Consider the following 17,833-nt stretch of genomic DNA (forward strand, 5'->3'; position numbering starts at 1 on the left):
TTCCACCCAAATACCTTCCAGTGTAAATGGCACACCCGCCACCTGTCCAAATGCCGAAGAATGTTCCGCGTGCCAACCTCGTGCAAAAACAACACATGCGATTTCTTGCCAGTTGTCGATCATTGAAGCTGAGCATCCGAGACCCAGTGGCTGCCACCCGCACACCGATATCCACCACTTGATTTGATCCACTTATATCCCATCACACAAACACCCATGGATCTTAGCTTGGCTTGATTAGCTTGCTCTTTTCGCCGAGCCTCCTCAAATGCCTTGCGTCGTGCTTTGATTTCCCTGGCGACAGCCTCTTGTTTTCTGCGCTCCAGCTCATGCTCCAAACGCGCTTGCTCGTGGCGTTTCCTTGATTCCTCGTCTGCTCTTTGCCTGGCTTCTTCGGCTTCCTTCTCCGCTCTCTCCTCTTCTTCTTTCAGCTTCATCAAAATTTGCTGCTTCTTCTCATCGTCCTCCTTGACCTTCGCGTACTCTTGTTCTCTCATTTTCATTGCAGCCTTGTCTCTTTCAAGCTGGTCCCAGACTTCGTCCGTGACGCCGAGATCGCGGTTGATACCTGAATCTTGCGGTTTTGTGCCAGGATCTATCACCGAGTCTGCTTTGGTGTTCGGTTCAACATCTGCTGGTGCGGACTTTTGACTGTCTGACTGAGCCGGAGGCTGTTCCATGACTTTCGTGCGAGCAGGCAGAGTTTGTTCATGACTGACGGCGGCTGACTGGATTTGGGTCAGACCAGTTCCACGGTTACACCGCTCATTGATCATAGCACTCAGTTCTTCAATCACGATCTCTTTGCTCAAAAGTAGCTTCTTCCCACTTGAGATATGACTCGATGCGAGGACCTTTTGGAAGATACCCTTTGCTAGGGTCTCAACATCTCGGGCATTGGCCCAGCTTGCAGTCTGAGCCAGAAGGTAAAATCTTTCAGTCATCTCTTTCTTGAAGTCGGGATCGGGTCTTTGCACGCAGGTTATGTCAAAGTCCACCTTTGATTTGAGTGAGAGGTCACGTTTGACGTTCGACAGCTGCTCATCGAGCAATCGGATGCAGTTCCCTGAAGAAAGGGATTCAAATTGAAGCGATTCTGGGAAGCGACTGGTCAGACCAGCGTTGATTGCCATAAGCCGATTGATATCGGCGTCATAGCCGGCCAGAATGATGATCATTCTTCGAAAGAATTTGGGCTTTGTGATGCAGTCCACAAGCTCATCCATAGCTTCTTTGGCGAAATGTCCCTCAGCAAGACGGTATGCTTCGTCGATGAAAAGGACTTTCCCAAGGCCACGTTCCAGAACTTTCTGGGTCTTTGGGCCAGTTTGCCCAACATATTGACCCACCAAGTCTGTTGCAGAGCTCTCGATCACCTCGTTTGAGGCGAGCAGTCCCATATCATAGTAAACCTGTCCCATCTTTCTGGCTGTACTGGTCTTTCCAGTTCCTGTTCAAAACACAATATCAGCAAATAAGCCACAGTGGGTTGCTGCATGAAATATTTTTTTGCTTACCCGGTGGTCCACGAAAGACAAAGTTGAAGGGCAACTGTTCGCGAGGATCCATGTCCAACTTCCTGAGATCTTTGACCATCTTTTGGTAGCCTTGCAGCTTGGAAACAATGCTTTCACACCCTACCACTCCTTCAAACATCTTGGAAATGCTTGTCTCATTGTTATCTGCGCGATCGAAGTTCTCGTCAAAGTCGATGGCGTCGAGAATCGCATCCCTCGGAGCCCTAGCAGATTTATTCGAGGAAAGTCGCTTCTGATGGCGCAGTTTGGCTGTGTTCAGCAGAATGTCAATCTCACCCGCATTTCCAAAATGAGGTCGGGCTCGAGAGCGCTCGAGCATCTCCGAGCACACACGTCGAGCACGATCAGTGACACTATATCCCTGTTCCTTTAACTTCAGATCAAGGATTAGGTCCAACTCTTGCTCCGTGAAGTCCTCAAAGAGGAAGGCTTGGTCAATGGGGAAGCGACGGGTGAGGCCAGGGTTGACATTTTGGAACATTTGCTCCATCTGGTCTTTATAGCCCAAGAGAAGAACACATCGATCGTCTCCAGGCGTGCTTTGTACCTCTGCAACAATCGTGTCTACCACAGCAGTTCTGTACGGGTCGCTTCTAGCCCCTGTGCCGTCAGAAGTGCCACCGGAAAAGAGACCGTATGCTTCATCGATGACCAGAACCTTTCCCAATGTAGCCGCAAGAATACCTTTTGTGGTTTTCTCGGACTCTCCTATCACGCTGCCAACAAAGTCGGACGGATTCTTTACCACCACTATTGCAGATGTTAGTTGATGGGAAACTATCCACGGGATTTCTTTGCATACCTTCGCCATTGGACAAGAATCCAATATCCACAAGTACCTGGCCATAGATCTTTGCAATCGAGGTCTTGCCTGTTCCTGGATTTCCAAGAAAGACTTTGTTGAGGCTGTACTCAACCAGAGGCTGTTCATTGAGCTCGCGTTGGAAATTATACCTCATCGTATCCACAAGGGCTTCGACTGTCTTTTTCACTTCACGCAATCCGATCATTCCTTGTAGCTTGTCCCATGCCTTGGATGATTTCAAAGCTTGTGACGGATCAAGCCCAATCAAATCCTTTCTGTCGAAGAAGAAATCGTCAATCGGCAACACTCCTTGTCGTCTTTGCTGTCTAAGCCTTTCAGACTGCCGCTCGGAAACTCGTGACATGGCATTCTCCACGGCTCTTGCATTTGCGAACCCTTCACGACCGCGCCCGCGTCCAATTCGCCGGGCTAACACACGGCAGTAGAGTCCTCCAAGCCCATCATCAACTTTCATTTGTTTCTTGTAGGTCCTTTCAATCCCACTCTTCATGATTTCCATCAATTCGGTGTCGTCAAAGTCTTCAAACTTTAACTGATGTGGGAAACGACTAGGAAGTCCTTCATTGTGACTGAAGAATTTCTCCATGGGGCGTTCATATCCAGCAAGGATGAACACAATCATCCCTGTCTGATTCTCGACTTCGGCCAACAAAAAATCAAGAACGCCACCGCCAAAGCTGTTACCATTTACGAGCTGGTAGGCCTCGTCGATAAAAATAGCACCTCCTCCATCTTGGAGAGTAGCGTCAATGATCTTTTGGAATCCGGAAATGCCGTCATTTGCAAGTCTAGAACCAGTCGTCTCAGTAAACATCTGTCCTGGAATGACCCCAACAGCAGCCAAAAACTTGGCATAGAGACGGGCGACGGTCGTCTTGCCGGTTCCAGGATTTCCGACCAGTACAGAGCCAAATCGCTCGCGACTTAGATCCACGCCTTGTCGAATTGAGGTGTCGACTTTTGACTTGATGGCGAGGAATTTTGCCTTCACAGACTCCAGTCCCACCATGTCCATCAACTGGTCAATTTCCAGACTCTGGGCCAGAAAGAAGGTTTTTTGGTGGTCCCAATCGTCTTTAGCTTGTGAGGACTTTTGAGTGGGCATTTTTTGTAGAATGATCGGAGCTTGAGTCTGAGGTTCAGCGCGTCGAACCTCATTTTCAGGAGGCGTCTCAAGATCTTCTCCGAGGGGGGTAGGAGATGAGGAACCTTCTCTGTCAATGATTTTTTTCGGTGTATGCGTCTCTTGCACCGGGCCTCTCTTGAGCTCCTCAATCTCTTTTTCGTGTTGTTCAAGAACCTTTGCTCGCTGCGCATCGTCGAATTTGTCGCGATTCAAACGTCTCAAATGAGCAGCTTCGTCTTGAGCTTCTGCAAGCTGCTGGGCGTATGAAGCTTGCTTTTTTTGACGCTCTGCCTCCAACGTAGCATCCCGCTCGCGCTTACGCTCCTTGATCTTATCTTCTTGAAGGCAGAATCGACACGCAGTTTGAGTCAGGCCGCAACGGAGTGACGATGAATGATTGCGCTGGCATTTGATCTTCACAATCTTCGTGCAAACCATTTTGGAGTGGTCCTGTATCTGATGACACCTGGATTTGCATTCGTGAACTCCACATTTGAGCTTGGCTCCACTGTTCGAGAGGTCAATATAGGTCCAAAATTGAGCTACAGGGCCCGGTGGAATACATCCCCCATTCTAGGTAAGATGTGAGAGAAAGGCAAGCACTTACCAAGGCTCTGAGCAGCCTCCATCTGGGACTTCCCGGTCAAAATCCTCTGGCCTTTGAAGGATGGCAGTCTTTTGTGGATGCTGCTCGCATTTGACAGGTAATCCGTCATACAAATGTCCATCAGCTTTGAGCTGATCGATCAGGGGCTTCCAACACTTTTGTCCCTTGCGACTGGAGACGAACGTTTCCGAGTTGCCTACCAATATTAACACATTTCGAGCGCGAGAAAGCAGCACGTTCAATCTTTCGGGTGCTGCCATGAAGCCTATGTCGCCGACAGTATTGCTGCGAGTAAGTGAAGCTATGACAATCTCGCTCTCTTCTCCTTGATAGTTATCTGGTGGCAATTGTTAGACTTTTCATTGCCGTTAATCGTCGTCTTCACTGCTTACCAATGGTAGACAGCTTTATCTGTCTTTTTGAATGGTTGGCACTGGCCTGTGATAGGAGCCCAGCCTGTACGAGATCATAGGAATCAAGATCGTTGAGCACTGGATCATTCTGTTTGCTCAGTGTGTCCCTCAAGAGCGAGAGTTGACCAAGATAGGGCGTGAGAATGACCAATTTATCAGTCCCATACCCTTGCTGCCCAAGGTATTTGACAATTTTCAAGACAACCTCTGCCTCAAATGGATTTTGCTTGGACTGCTTTGAACCCTCGTCTCGTCGATCAGAAACATCCTTGAAGCTTGCTTCGAGACTTGCATGGTTGAAAAATATCACCCGGTCGCATAGTCCTCTTGGCATGGGGCGGTTCTTTGTTTTCTCGTCGTTTTCCAACCCAGGGTACGTCAGATTACGCACGAGGCTGGAAATCTCAGGACACATTCGATGTTGCTTGAGCAGTGTTGTGTGGGGATAGCCAGCATGTATGAGTCTTTCAAAAAGAGATACATTGAGATCATAACCATCGCCCTTTTCTGCACTCAGGGCATAGTTGTTGATTTTGGGCTTGAGTTGGAGATGGTCTCCAATCATGATCAAATGCTTGGTCTCAGGAGCAATTGCCGTGAGGACATGAGACTCCAAGATTTCACCTGCCTCTTCGAGAAGGACAATTCCGGGAGATGCGTGCCGAAGGTCGTCTGAATACATTGCGGCAGCTGTGGTTGTGCAGCCGATGATTCGCTTTCCTTTCAGAATATCCCTCGTCTTTTCAGACAGAATGGCACTCAATTTTCTCTCGCACTTGTTGAACAACCCGATCTCGGTACTCAAAGATGTGGCTTGTTCGTTCATCAAAGCCCGCGCCCAGAGTTCAACTTTCTTCTTTCGGAGATCCTGCTCCATTGCCCATATGGATCGACAATGCTCAGGGAGAGTATCCAAAAAATGCTTCGGATTTTTTCCCTGGGCCCACCTGTCGAACAGATAGCCCTTGCCAACTGCTCTTCCAGACTTGCCAGCCGTTTTCATTCCACTCTCGTCTTCGGGGACACTCAGAGCTTCGAAGTACTCCGGCTCCTCAAACTCGAGATAATCCAGCATTGACGTGGTATCAGCCGAAAGCTGCTGGTACGCTCGAAATGATATATCCAGTCCATCTTTGTGGGTTTTTCCGTCGGCCTCTAGGGCTCTTATGGTGTTCCATGTTTCATTAGATCTTGCGCGGCTCCTTTGCTGCATCTTCAGGCTTAATGGAAGGGTTCTGGTTGATGACTTAGATCCCAGTCGAACAATGGCAGAGGACTTAATTCCAATATCCAGCAAGTCTTCCAAAAATTGATCCAAAGCATGGTTGGTATAACACATGACCAAGATCTTGTCCTTGGTGTGGTCAAAGAGGGCCTTCGAAAGGAGGGCGCCTATGAAAGACTTTCCGGTACCTGAAGTTTGAATGATTAGTTTGGGAACGGAAAAGTCATGTCAATGTTGAACTTGAATACCTGGTGGGCCTTGGATCAAGCTGACTCTTTGAGTCAACCCCGCTAGCAAAGACTCGAGCTGCGAAGGGTCCAATGTGACAGGCTGGGAAGTCCGGAGGAGGTTCTGGACGTTGCGTCTATAATTCTCTCCAAGCTCATTGATCAGGTTCCAAGGGGCCAAATCCGAGTTCCTCGGCGGCTGATTTTTCTCGTAGAGAAACAACTCTTCTGTGAGTGGAAAGTCCATCCTTTCTTGTAGACACTTCAATATCGGCTCATAAGCAAAAATAGGTGTGTTGACCACCAGAAAATCGATGTCGTTATGCAGTTTTAGAGCAAGAAGGGATTTCTTCAGTGCCTCCTCTCCGGCAATGCGTAGCATCACAACGGGTGGACTTGAAGCCAATGCGTCAATATCCCTTTCGATAGTTGCAAAAGCCACAATCTCGGTGCCTCGGATCAGGCATCCAAATGCCTGGTGTTTGACGAACTGCACTTCTTTCTTTAAAAAAGCCTTTTTGTCGTCTTTGGAAAGGTTATGTAGTCTGTTGAGACCTGTCTTTGGGGTCACACCTATAGTGCACGAGCGCAGGTGTTTTTCGTCCTTGGAAACGCAGCAGATACAGGACAGAGAAAGCCCACCCAGGCGAAGAGCTGATCGCCGACCACTTTTTTGCCATTGGCAATTTGGAAGTCATCACGAAGAACTGACAGCATGTCCTCCCTCAAGAGACGAAACTGGTTGTCAATGTGGCCGGCGATGCGCTGGCTACCGGATAGCTCTGCTATCTCGTCCACTCCACGATAGAAAGGCTTCTCCGTACAGCCCATCTCATCTGCAGTGGGTAGAATAGCCGTCAATCGGAAGTCAGCAAAGTCGTTATCATGGCGACCGCCGGCTGTGCTTTCAGAGGAGACGAGAGCAGTTGTGGAAGATTTCATTTCCAGGAGATACTTTATCTTGTGCCCTGTGTTCCGTAGCCGAACAAGAGGCGATGAGAAAAGTGATTGTTGGTCAACAATAGCCTGGGCATCTGCTCTGATGTCCACTCTAAGTGAAGTTGGCAATGACAGCAGCTCTGTGGTCAACCAGCATAGAGCAAGAGTTGCATTCTCATCCAGTTTTCCTGTAAGAAAGGCCTCCACGAATGAGTTCCAGAGAGTTCGTGGCTCCAGTATGATCAAGAGAATCTGTTCAAAAATCAAGCCATTTCCAAGAAGCTTGACTTGTGGATCGTTCAAGAAAAGAATGAGTTTCGCAGAAAACTCGTTGATGAAGGCTGGAGTGATGTTGAATCTCAACCCATTTCGAAGAGATTTCATAGCGGTTTGGTTTGCGATAAGCTTTTCAACTAGTGCAAAAGGGTTGTTTTGCTCCAGGATGGCTTGAACCAGTCGTTTGAAGTTGGTGGAATCTTGGACTTCTTGCTTTCCATGGAGAACATCCCCAAGAAATTTAGCTAGCCGCTCCGATCGAATCTTTGTAGACATATTGAGAGCTTTGAAGAACAAGGAAAATAATGAGAGAAGGGTTGAGCGATAAATGTGCTTGAATGCAGTAGATTCTTGTATCTGAGGAAGGCTCGGGGGAGCTGAGCTGTAGCTCTTGGAATCTGCCTCGCAAGGCAGGGAGCTGAAATGAGGCAAACAGTAAAGGATGACGGGTAAAACCAACATGCAGATTTACATTTGCTATCCGATTTGTCGTTCGTTGGTCTAGCTGGCGTAGTGTGCCAACATTGGTACATGTGCCACCTGCACGGCACCTGCGCCCCAGCGCTAACTCCAGGCAAACGCCGGTCTGAGCCAACGAAAGCAACGAGGCGATGGCATAGTGACAAGGATAAGAAGCATCACTGGAGATTAATTCACTGTCCAATTTTTACCTGTGATTAAGAGGGTACCCAATAAATAGGGCAGTCCGCTGCCCATCGAGACCACTGCCCGTCAATACCTTTTGTCTGCCTTCTGTTTCCCATCTCCTTTTTTCCAGCTACTCTTCTGTCAGTTAATATCAATATGGGAGATCCGACCAGGAATTTTCGTTCATACCGCGGAACTGGAAGGGAGAGATGGAGTAGAGGGGTTCAGAGACCGGTTGTGCCTCAAGCGCCGGCTCCACCACTCGGTGAAATTCTTGCAACTATCCAGCATGCAGATCTTGAAGACCAAGAAGACCAAGAAGACCAAGAGCCCGATCTGGCTCAAATTACGGAGACAAGATACTTGGCTTCTTACAACTGGCTTGGTGAGGGAAGCCAGCAGATCATAGTCCCTGGTAAGAACAATGCTCAACAGTACCATACTTGATGGCTGCTGACTTTCATGTACCTAGGTGAACCACCCATGTGGAGGCCTCTTTCAAAGCCCACTCAACTTCAGCAGGACTCAGGTGAATATTATCGGGACTACAACGCTGCACGACACCCTTCTTATCCACTTGAGCCGATGATACAAGCAATACTATCTGACAACCCGGACTTCTCTCTGAAGGATGTGGACATCATTGCATGTGGCAGTACGTTGGGTGGTTTGCTTCGCTTCGCACGCCATGAGGACACATCTTTCCGCATGCTGGTTGAAGTGGTCGGGAACACTGTCTTCTTCGTCAGGAGACATAACTCGCCCACTGAGAAAATCCCCAATGTATATGGGTATGGTCATTCCTTCCCGGAGGCCTACACAACGTGGAGTAAGAGTGTGCAGGGATGCTGGTCGCATCAGCGTGTGATCAGTTACAACCTCGCCGGGATGAGCTGCTTGGTGCGCTTTGGGGCTGATGGATACCTACCCAATCTGGTCCCCGAGGACTTGAAGACTGAGGGAGATCCAACCAGTTATGCAGGCGACACAGTGGAAGATCTCTTGTCATCTATGCAGGGGACGACTGTCTCAGGTTCTAAGCCAGCTACTGCAAGCTCGGATGTCGAAAATCAAAAGATTGAAGTCTTGAAGAAAGGGCGCCACATTCCACAGGATGGGATCTTCGACTTGAAGACTCGATCTGCCAAGAAGATTGATGTTGACATCCTCAAAGACGAGATAGCTCGCTTGTGGATCAAGCAAGTTCCGAACTTCATTGTCGCGTATCATGTTCGTGGTACGTTTAATGACGTTCGGGTTCAAGATGTGCGGGAGGACTTGAAAAAGTGGGAGGAAGCTGAAAAACCAGCGTTGATCAAATTTGCCGGCTTGCTGCAGATGGTAGTCGCCTTTGCCCGGAGTGCGGTAAACGGCAGGATTGAGATTGAGCATGAGGAGGGTACAAACGTTCTAAATCTACGAGAGCAGGCAGGGGTGGCCAATAGTGTATTACCTTCGTCTCTCATGAGCCATTGGGATGTCTAGGCAGCTCTGAGGGTTTCGGGTCCAATTCCAATGTTCAACCTTGAAATTTTGGCTCTTAGTAACTACTTGAATTGAAAGCAATCCATGGAGGCATGCAATTTATTTTACTTAAAGGTTAGCAGCCTCATACCCGTGGGCGGTCCATGGCCCCCCGAGTTCCCATGCTTCCGACTCGGGATATATCTCGGGGGAAGGAGATTCCAGGAGCTGTCACCGGTGTTAAATATTTCCAGTAATCTATAAAAAGCTTATCTCTATCCAACTAGACATTAGATTTCATCTATACCCGACTGGGCATATCAAAGGCAACCAACCTTTTAGTTCATTTGTAAAGGAAGTACGTTCGTTGGGTTGATCCATGAATTGATTGATACCAACCAGGGCACATCTCGGACGGGTGCTCCCTCCCGCCTTTCTTTGTTTGCTTCCGATCATAAGTCTCAAGGTCCGCCACCACACTCAATTGGTCAATCTATTTAGTTACTCTTCATTCCCTGACAGGAAATGAGCTGTTCTTGAAGGGAACAAAAAGGGGCAAGCGACGAGCCAGTCTGACTGGCAAAACGAAGCAAAAAGAACGACCAATGCAGGATTCGAACCTACGATCTCCCGCACCGGAAACGGATGCCTTACCACTAGGCCAATTGGCCGCCTATGTGAAAATTTAAACCAATGAATGTATTCTGAGGAAATGCAATGCAGGTTCCAGTAGTCCACGGGTCCGTGTTGTGGTGGATCTCCGGGTGCTACTTCAAGACCATGATTTACGCCAACCAAAGTACAAGATCAGAGCTTGTTTGAGGATGACTTCTGAGGATCTGAAGCGAACGAGCCTCGAGGAAAAAGTTGCGCTAAGCTTCGCTTCCCTTGAATACAAGAATGTGCGATAGATGCCAGCGTGATACACAGAGGATGGCCCCTTCACAGGAGGGCAGGCAGTCCATCCATATCTCAGAGCAATTTCTCCTCGGAGATAAAGGCCCGTGGTGATAAATTAGACCATTTTGCCTCTGAAACCCTGCAGAGTCTCGAGGATTACCCCTTGCGCAACAGGGAGGCACAACCATGATCGACGAGGAAATCGCGTACGATCAAGCTTCTAGGCATTCCTGGCGGAAGGAGAAAACATAATCCACCCTGCCAGGGCCTGTCAGGGGAGCCAGAAGAGCCATCGGCATTCTCCAACAGGGATGTTTATATCGCCGCACAGGCAGACGGGGGTCGTGACTGGCCAACACCCCTTCATCCCAGTTATGACAGAATGTCACCAAGGAGATCTGTTATGGACGTCTTTAAGGAATATGGGAATCCTTTAGATACTCTGGCATTCCGGGTCGTCTTTGAAGTCCGCCTTGCTTTTCGTTTTATTTTGGACAATCACCTCTGTCGCTCGACGACACTTCCTTTCGTTCAACGTCATCCTCTCGTTAATTGTCTCACCAGTTGACATCATGGTTAAGACTACGTACGCATTGACGCTCTTCGCGGCGGTTAGCTTGGCTGCTCCCATCCCCAACCCGGATGGCAGTGGGAACCTCGTTGGCGCCGGCGCCGATAGCGCGCTTGGAGGTGCTGTGCAGCAACTCACCCATACTCTTGGTATGCGTGACACCAAGAAGACTGGAAATCAGCACAAGAACCTCATCGAGGAGATCCCTATCATTGGAAAGATGCTTGGAAACGTACGATACTCCTCGACTTGACCAAGTCTGAAGCAAGGAACCATACTGACTCAACATGCGTTGTATAGAAGCACGACGCCAAGCGCGACACCTCTGATAAGAATGCAGAGCACAAGAACCTCATCGAGGAGATCCCAATCGTCGGAAGCCTCCTAGGAAAAGTATGTGTTATCCACTCTCATGTACCACAAATGACGGGGCGAAACGCTGACTGGTCACGGAAAACAGAAGCATGAAAGCCAACGCCGAGGGCTCGGTGGTGGTGGCTTGAGCAGCCTGCCAATTGTCGGTGGTGTATTTGGCGAGGTGAGTAATATTGATGAACTCCGAGATTATTTGGAAAGTTGTATGCTGACAAGAGGTAGCACCAACACTCTGGAGGTGACAATGGCCTGACTGCTTCTCGTCGAAGCATCAACCAGAACTACCACCAGAACGAGGGCCAAAATGCTGGCCAAAACGAAGGTCAGAATGAGGGTCAGAATGGTGGCCAAAATGAGGGACAAAACGAAGGCCAGAATGCTGGCCAAAACGAAGGTCAGAATGAAGGCCAAAACGACGGTCAGAACGACGGTCAGAACGAAGGCCAGAACAATGGTCAAAACGAGGGTCAAAACGATGGTCAGAATGATGGCCAGAACGAAGGTCAAAACGACCTCCAAAACTTCCTCCAAAACTTTGGCCAAAACAGCAAGCGTGACTTGAGCCAGTTGAGCAGCTTGCCGATCGTGGGCGAGCTCTTTGGAAAGGTGCGTCACTGAATCCAAACACAGCCAGAACAATTCAAAACCAAGCTAATATAACAAAAGAGCAAGGACCAGGAGAAGTCTGGCCACAAACAGACTGATGCTCCCGCCAAGCAGGTCACCACCCGTGCGGCGCCTGGCCACTCCCAGGGCATCTTCGGTATCTTGCAGTCTCTCACCAGCGGTGGTGTAAGTACTATTATACAATACGGAAATCTACGGTCACTAACGTGGTATGCAGCCTGAGACCAAGTCCCACGCCAAGCGTGGCTTCACCCCAGATTCGACCACTTTCGAGGACGAAAATGGAAACCCCATTAACCAGAACCCCAACGGTACTAAGGACAAGAAGGAGAAGGATGCCAAGGACTCAAACAACCTCCTTGCTAACCTGATGGGCCCTGAGGGCCTTGGCTCCATTAAGGGTAACGCCCAGCACGGCGTTGGACTGTTCCCCGTAAGTCGAAGCCGATATGTTGAAGAGATCAGCAGCTAACAAATCACCAAAGGCTCGTCGTGACACCGCGGCGATTGAGGCTCGTGAGGCTCCTATCCAGGGCTCTACCCTCACTGATGTTTTGTTCTCTGGTGGCGCCCTCGGAAAGCTGAGCCACGTACTCACCCCCGGAGCTCCTGAGAAGAAGCCTGGTGAGAGCTCCCCCAAGCAGGTCGGCGACGGTAGCCAGTCTGGCCCACCTGACCCTGCTTCCGGTGCCGGCCCCCACTCTGGACCTGGTCTTGCCGCTGAGCAAGAGGAAACCGCAAAGAAACCCGCACCCTCTGCCTCTTCATAAGGGACGCACATGTTCAGTAATACGTATATTTCCTTTGGGCGGACAGACTGTTATGACACTTTGATGAAGCGGCAGGGAAGACTGGTTGGTTCAAGAAGTTGTATTTGTTGCTTAGTTGTGAATTGTTGCTTTGAAACGACGTTGAACGCCATCCTTACTTAGACCCGAAATTGAAGACGAGATCGTGCACACATAAAAGAACAGACAATTTTGTGGATGGACAAAGAAACCCGCAGGATACAATCGCTTCGTAATAGAACAAATGAACAACGCTGGCAGATGTTGTTCACAGGCAAATGAAAGACAAGAAGAAAAGACATCAACAATCGTAAGTCGTGGAATCAGGTAAAGCCGGAGTGTTGTTCCGGGTCGGACCTCCCAGTAAAAGAGCGCCCTTGGGGTATCAGGTCATTACGCGCAACAAACCAAGCCCGGACCAAACAGTCCAGGCGGAAAAAAAGCTCCTAGACCAAACAACTAGTCGGAGTCATACATGTCATAATCATCAACTTCCACCGTCGTTCCTAAGGCTTCCTTGCCTTCCCGGATCATCGCTTGCAACTGTTTGTTCAAGCGTTGGATACTGGCATCCTCCTCTCGCTCTTTGCGGCGCATCTTCGCAGCTTGCTTGTGCATATCTGAAAACGCTGGGACATCTTTGAGGCGCGGTGAGGGCAGGTCCTGACTCTTTGTCGGTGAGCGAGAGCCAGAGTAAGCTGACTTCTTGGCAAGCCGGGGCATGACGGCAGGTCGGCGACGGGGACTCGAGGCCTGGAAGGCTCGTCGTGATCGCAGCGATGGGCTAGGAAGATCACTTCCAACAAACTGTTCTGAAGTTTCGGGAACTACGACCCAGGTTCGGTCGATGTCATCATCGGGGTACTGGCCCGGTACGGGAGTCGAGCAGAATGTGTTGGAGTAGGTATCTTTCTCGCTGGAGGGGATAGTGGGTGACTGCCAGGTCGATTCGTGAGTCGGTGATGCAGCGGGCATCTCGTAGCCCTGTCCACCTCCAGCATAAAAGCCGCGGAATGCTCCCGCCCAGCATAGATCCAGGACCTTCCCCACGGCCTTAATCACCGATCGGCCCCATCCTGTGGGGGTTGAGAGAGTGGGACCTTCAGCGCTGGGAGATACGATGCATGAGTCCCGACGGCTGCGTTTACGACTGCCACTTTCGTCTGGATTTTCGTCGTCGGTGTCGAAGGAGGGTGGTAGGAATGATTCGCGGTATCGGTTGGGACGGTAGTCCAGCTCGGAAGAGGTAAATTCGTTACCTCCGCTCATGGAACGGAAGCCGGGGATCATGGGATTAAAATCTTCAAAATGAGATGAGAACTTCTCGGTGTTTCGTCGTGGTCGCTTGCGAGTTACTGAAAGAGAGTAAAGCGATTCGGAGGCCGTGGGCACCTGGAACAGTTGCGATGCATTTGAGAGGTCGAGTTTCGCCGGGGTGGCCTTGAAAATGGCATGCATATTGGATGAAATAGACAAAATAGGACGGAGATTAGAGGAAAAGCAGAAAACTCTCCCAAAAAGGGTTGAGGTGCAAGGAGTAGAAAAAAACAAGAGCAAAGAAAAGGAAGTGGCTGGTATCGCGCGTAAGCGTCTTTATTTCCGAAACAACCCCCTAACTTCATACAAACCCTACGATCCTTGCAAGATTGAAAATTATCCTACAATCGCTGACTGGTCCATTGCACTCCAGCTGCCTCAAGTCCCTCATCGCCATCGACCAACACACACCATCCCTCGCCGCCCTGTCCTCCATCTCCCGCCATCACCGCCTCGAAGTGACCGTGAGCATACTCCAACACGGCATCGTCGAAGGTTCCTGGCTGCAACCAGACGGCGGGAATTCCCACAGAGTGCGCTTCTTGCAGGACTTGAAGTGTGACAGCTGGCGGAGTCACCACCGACAGGGAAGTCTGCTTGGGCGAAGGCAAACCCGCCGGGGAGGGGACCGTATCGTAAGCACGCGAGGGCAGGTTGATCTGCGCTGCGCGGGGGTTGAGCGGTGTCACCGGCAACGAGTGCTGATGATACCAGGCGAGGACTGTCCCGGGTTAGTGTCGGTAGTTGATAGCTGGGGCATATCCTACTTTTGTATCCAAACTTGTGAACGTCATTGCTGGCGCCCGCCACCGCAAAGCGGGGGGAGCTGAAGAAGCGCTTAACTGCCGCCATAACTTAAGTATCTTTGATGTGCGGAGTAGTAAGGGAAGTTCAAATTGAAGAAGCAAAGAAGTAAAGAGAAGTGAGTAGGGACAAACTACCACGTTTGCTGAGATCTGGGGAACTCCAGAAAATCGCAAACCTCGGCTGCGGCCGATGACGACTGATCTCCCTTCTTTCGCAAATCTCCCACCTCCGACATTCGGACGTCCGGCGACCTCCCCAATTAATTCCACTTCTTCACACGCATGCCACCTTTTCTCCCCCGCAAGCGAGCCTCCTCCGAGGACCCGCCCCCGGCCAAGCGTCAGGCTCGGGCCGATGCCCAAGCTCCAGCTCCAGCTCCAGCTCCAACGCCTGCACCAGCTCCCTTCCACCTCTCCGATTCGGACTCTGATTCGGACTCTTCGTTGAGCGATGCACCCAATGGACTTCTCAGCAAAGAAAACAAAGATGATGAATCCGAAGATGAAGAAGATGACGTCGATTGGGAGGATGCAATGGATACCAAGACCACAAGCACTACGCCGACGGCCCCAGCTCCGGAGTTACAAGATCTAGAGTTGACTCTAGATCAGAATGAAGCCCACGTATCTGATCTGCTGGATGGCAAGAAGGGGCCAAGCAAAATCGAACGTCAGATTCGGATCCAGACGCACTGTATGCATGTCCAATGCTTGCTCTTCCACAACGCCATTCGCAATGCCTGGAGCAACGATGCCGAAGTTCATACTATTCTCAAGAGCAAGCTACCAACGGCGATTCAAAAAGAGGTCAAGAAATGGCGCATCGCCTCTGGCTTGGATCTTCCAGAGCCAAAACCAGAACCACCAAAGAGCAAAAAAGGCAAAAAAGCACAGAAAAGTAAGGATTGGAGTGCAGAGTCGGAGCGACTGGAACCAGGCACTCCTGACATGAGTAGCGGGGATCCAATCATTACCTTGATGAAAGTACTGGTTGCCTACTGGCGAAAGCAGTTCCGCATAACGGCGCCCGGGCTGCGAAAGTCTGGATATCGACCCGTTTCTGCACTTGAAACTGTAATTACGGACTTCCGCGAAGAGCCGCATGACCCAGAGCGCCATGGTGAGCGTATTGCCAATCTCAAAGAGTTCCGCCAAACCGCCGAAGCTATGCAAGGCTCTCGGGATGTTGGTGCACAGTTGTTTACAGCACTCATTCGGGCCTTGGGCATTGAAGCCAGGCTTGTTGCGAGCCTACAACCGCTAGGTTTTGGTTGGACTAAGGGAGAGACTTACACACCCTCCAACACAGAAGCAGACGAGAACAACTCGGAGATGACAACAAAGGTTGAAATATCTGAATCGGATACCGATGCTGAAGAAAAGAAACCAGCGAAGAAGAATACGAAGCACTTTGACAAGGACTTACCATTTCCGATATACTGGACCGAGGTCGCATCACCAGTCACAAACGAGATCATTTCTGTTGACCCGCTTGTACTTCCTAACGCGGTCGCGCCATTTGCAAACTCAGAATTTCAAGCCAATTTTGAGCCACGAGGCGCAAAAGCGGACCGAGCAAAACAAGTCATGTGCTACGTCGTGGCCCATTCGGCAGACGGCACTGCGAAAGAAGTTACAACACGATATCTCCGACGACGGACCTGGCCTGGGAAGACAAAGGGTTTCCGAATGCCCTTGGAGAAGGTCCCCTTCGGCCGAAAGGGTCATTATATCTCGTTCGATTGGTTCGGGATGGTGATGCGCGGCTACCAGCGAGCTCGAAAGAGCAAGACAGCCGTCGACAAGCTCGAAGAAACCCGAGACCTTCAGCCTAACCAACCAGAAAAGAAGAAAGCGACCGAAGGAAATGACACACTTCAAAGCCTTCGTACGTCGACCGAGTTCGTTCTGGAGCGCTTCCTTCGCCGTGAAGAAGCTCTCCGCCCCGGAGCCGAGCCTGTCCGAACATTTGTCGCAGGGAAGGGTGCCCGCGCCAAGGAAGAACCTGTCTTTCGACGCGAAGACGTGCTGAAATGCCTCTCCGCCGAAAGTTGGCACAAAGAAGGCCGCCAGACCGTTAAGGGTGCTACGCCCCTCAAGCGTGTTCCCATCCGCGCGGTCACTCTCGTCCGTAAACGCGAGGTCGAAGAGTTGCAGCGCCAAACTGGCGAGAAACCACTCCAAGGTCTATACTCTCGCGACCAAACAGAATACATCATTCCACCGCCCATCCAGGACGGACGAATCCCCAAAAACGATTACGGAAATATTGACTGTTTCGTGCCGAGCATGGTCCCTGCCGGCGCTACCCATGTTCCTCTACCCGGAACCGTGCGAGTTTGCAAAAAGCTCGGAATCGACTACGCGGAGGCTGTGACTGGTTTCGAGTTCGGGTCGAAGATGGCGGTTCCTGTGATTCAGGGTGTCGTTGTCGCTGCCGAGAATGAGGACTTGCTTCGCGATGCATGGCAGGCTGATGCTGCCGAGAAACGGAAGAAGGAGGAACTCAAAGCAGAAAAGAAGATCCTCCAGACTTGGCGGAAGTTTTTATTTGGATTGCGGATCATGGAGCGTGTGAGAGATGAATATGGTGGTCGGGATCCAGATGCTGATCGCGAGCGGGACTCGCATAATCCTTTTGCTGCGCAGAAGAAAAAGGGGGAAGACGAGCCTGAAGAAGATGAGGAAATGGACGAGGCGGAGCCCTACGATCCTATCGATCATGGAGGAGGTTTCCTCCTGCCGGGCCATGAAGATGTGGATGATGGCCTGATCATTGAGCACCAAGACCCGGAAAGCCATGCAGGTCCATCTAACACTCGCTCCAATGTCGATGAGTCGGAGTCTGGGTCTCTTGAGGGGAATCGCCTCCATTGTCCGTTGCCTCGGACTCTGGTGGCGAGGGAGAGGATGGAGAGGATGGAGATGAAGACCCAGAGCCTGAATATGCACCCCGCCCAACAAGACGAAGTGCCCGAGGTCTTTGATATGTGTGCTTGCCCAGGTATAGCGCCGCTTGTTGTCAACATCACATACAATCCTGTTATCAATACCCGAAGACAAGAAACGAATGTACGAATATTCCAATCAAAATAATTTACCGCTCAATGCAGCCTCGGTTCTCTTGGGATGAGGCACTAAAAACCCCGCCCTCAAACAG

General features: G+C 50.3%; 6 protein-coding genes across 6 annotated transcripts; 3 read left to right on the plus strand and 3 right to left on the minus strand.

Annotated features, from left to right (window-relative positions):
* Positions 1–119: 119 nt before the first annotated feature.
* On the minus strand, positions 120–7,453 carry GbpA (the record flags this gene model as incomplete). The annotated part of the gene is made up of 7 exons (XM_056956946.1): positions 120–1,450; positions 1,518–2,288; positions 2,341–3,998; positions 4,098–4,434; positions 4,490–5,923; positions 5,984–6,566; positions 6,605–7,453. The coding sequence occupies 7 exons, from the start codon at positions 7,451–7,453 to the stop codon at positions 120–122; spliced, it is 6,963 nt and encodes a 2,320-aa protein (XP_056811280.1).
* A 528-nt stretch (positions 7,454–7,981) lies between these two features.
* N7506_007654 (uncharacterized protein) lies at positions 7,982–9,310 on the plus strand (the record flags this gene model as incomplete). Its single annotated transcript, XM_056956947.1, has 2 exons — positions 7,982–8,240; positions 8,298–9,310. The coding sequence occupies 2 exons, from the start codon at positions 7,982–7,984 to the stop codon at positions 9,308–9,310; spliced, it is 1,272 nt and encodes a 423-aa protein (XP_056811281.1).
* Positions 9,311–10,761: 1,451 nt separating this feature from the next.
* N7506_007655 (uncharacterized protein) lies at positions 10,762–12,532 on the plus strand (the record flags this gene model as incomplete). The annotated part of the gene is made up of 7 exons (XM_056956948.1): positions 10,762–10,992; positions 11,061–11,153; positions 11,221–11,298; positions 11,358–11,741; positions 11,802–11,927; positions 11,980–12,195; positions 12,248–12,532. The coding sequence occupies 7 exons, from the start codon at positions 10,762–10,764 to the stop codon at positions 12,530–12,532; spliced, it is 1,413 nt and encodes a 470-aa protein (XP_056811282.1).
* Positions 12,533–13,009: 477 nt separating this feature from the next.
* On the minus strand, positions 13,010–14,008 carry N7506_007656 (uncharacterized protein; the record flags this gene model as incomplete). Its single annotated transcript, XM_056956949.1, has 1 exon — positions 13,010–14,008. The coding sequence occupies one exon, from the start codon at positions 14,006–14,008 to the stop codon at positions 13,010–13,012; it is 999 nt and encodes a 332-aa protein (XP_056811283.1).
* Positions 14,009–14,208: 200 nt separating this feature from the next.
* On the minus strand, positions 14,209–14,719 carry N7506_007657 (CoA-binding protein; the record flags this gene model as incomplete). The annotated part of the gene is made up of 2 exons (XM_056956950.1): positions 14,209–14,588; positions 14,635–14,719. The coding sequence occupies 2 exons, from the start codon at positions 14,717–14,719 to the stop codon at positions 14,209–14,211; spliced, it is 465 nt and encodes a 154-aa protein (XP_056811284.1).
* A 236-nt stretch (positions 14,720–14,955) lies between these two features.
* On the plus strand, positions 14,956–17,769 carry N7506_007658 (Rad4 family protein; the record flags this gene model as incomplete). Its single annotated transcript, XM_056956951.1, has 1 exon — positions 14,956–17,769. The coding sequence occupies one exon, from the start codon at positions 14,956–14,958 to the stop codon at positions 17,767–17,769; it is 2,814 nt and encodes a 937-aa protein (XP_056811285.1).
* Positions 17,770–17,833: the final 64 nt, after the last annotated feature.

The sequence above is a fragment of the Penicillium brevicompactum genome (assembly GCF_028827555.1).
Source record: "Penicillium brevicompactum strain IBT 35665 chromosome Unknown utg000005l_segment0_segment0, whole genome shotgun sequence".
NCBI classification, from domain to species: domain Eukaryota; kingdom Fungi; phylum Ascomycota; class Eurotiomycetes; order Eurotiales; family Aspergillaceae; genus Penicillium; species Penicillium brevicompactum.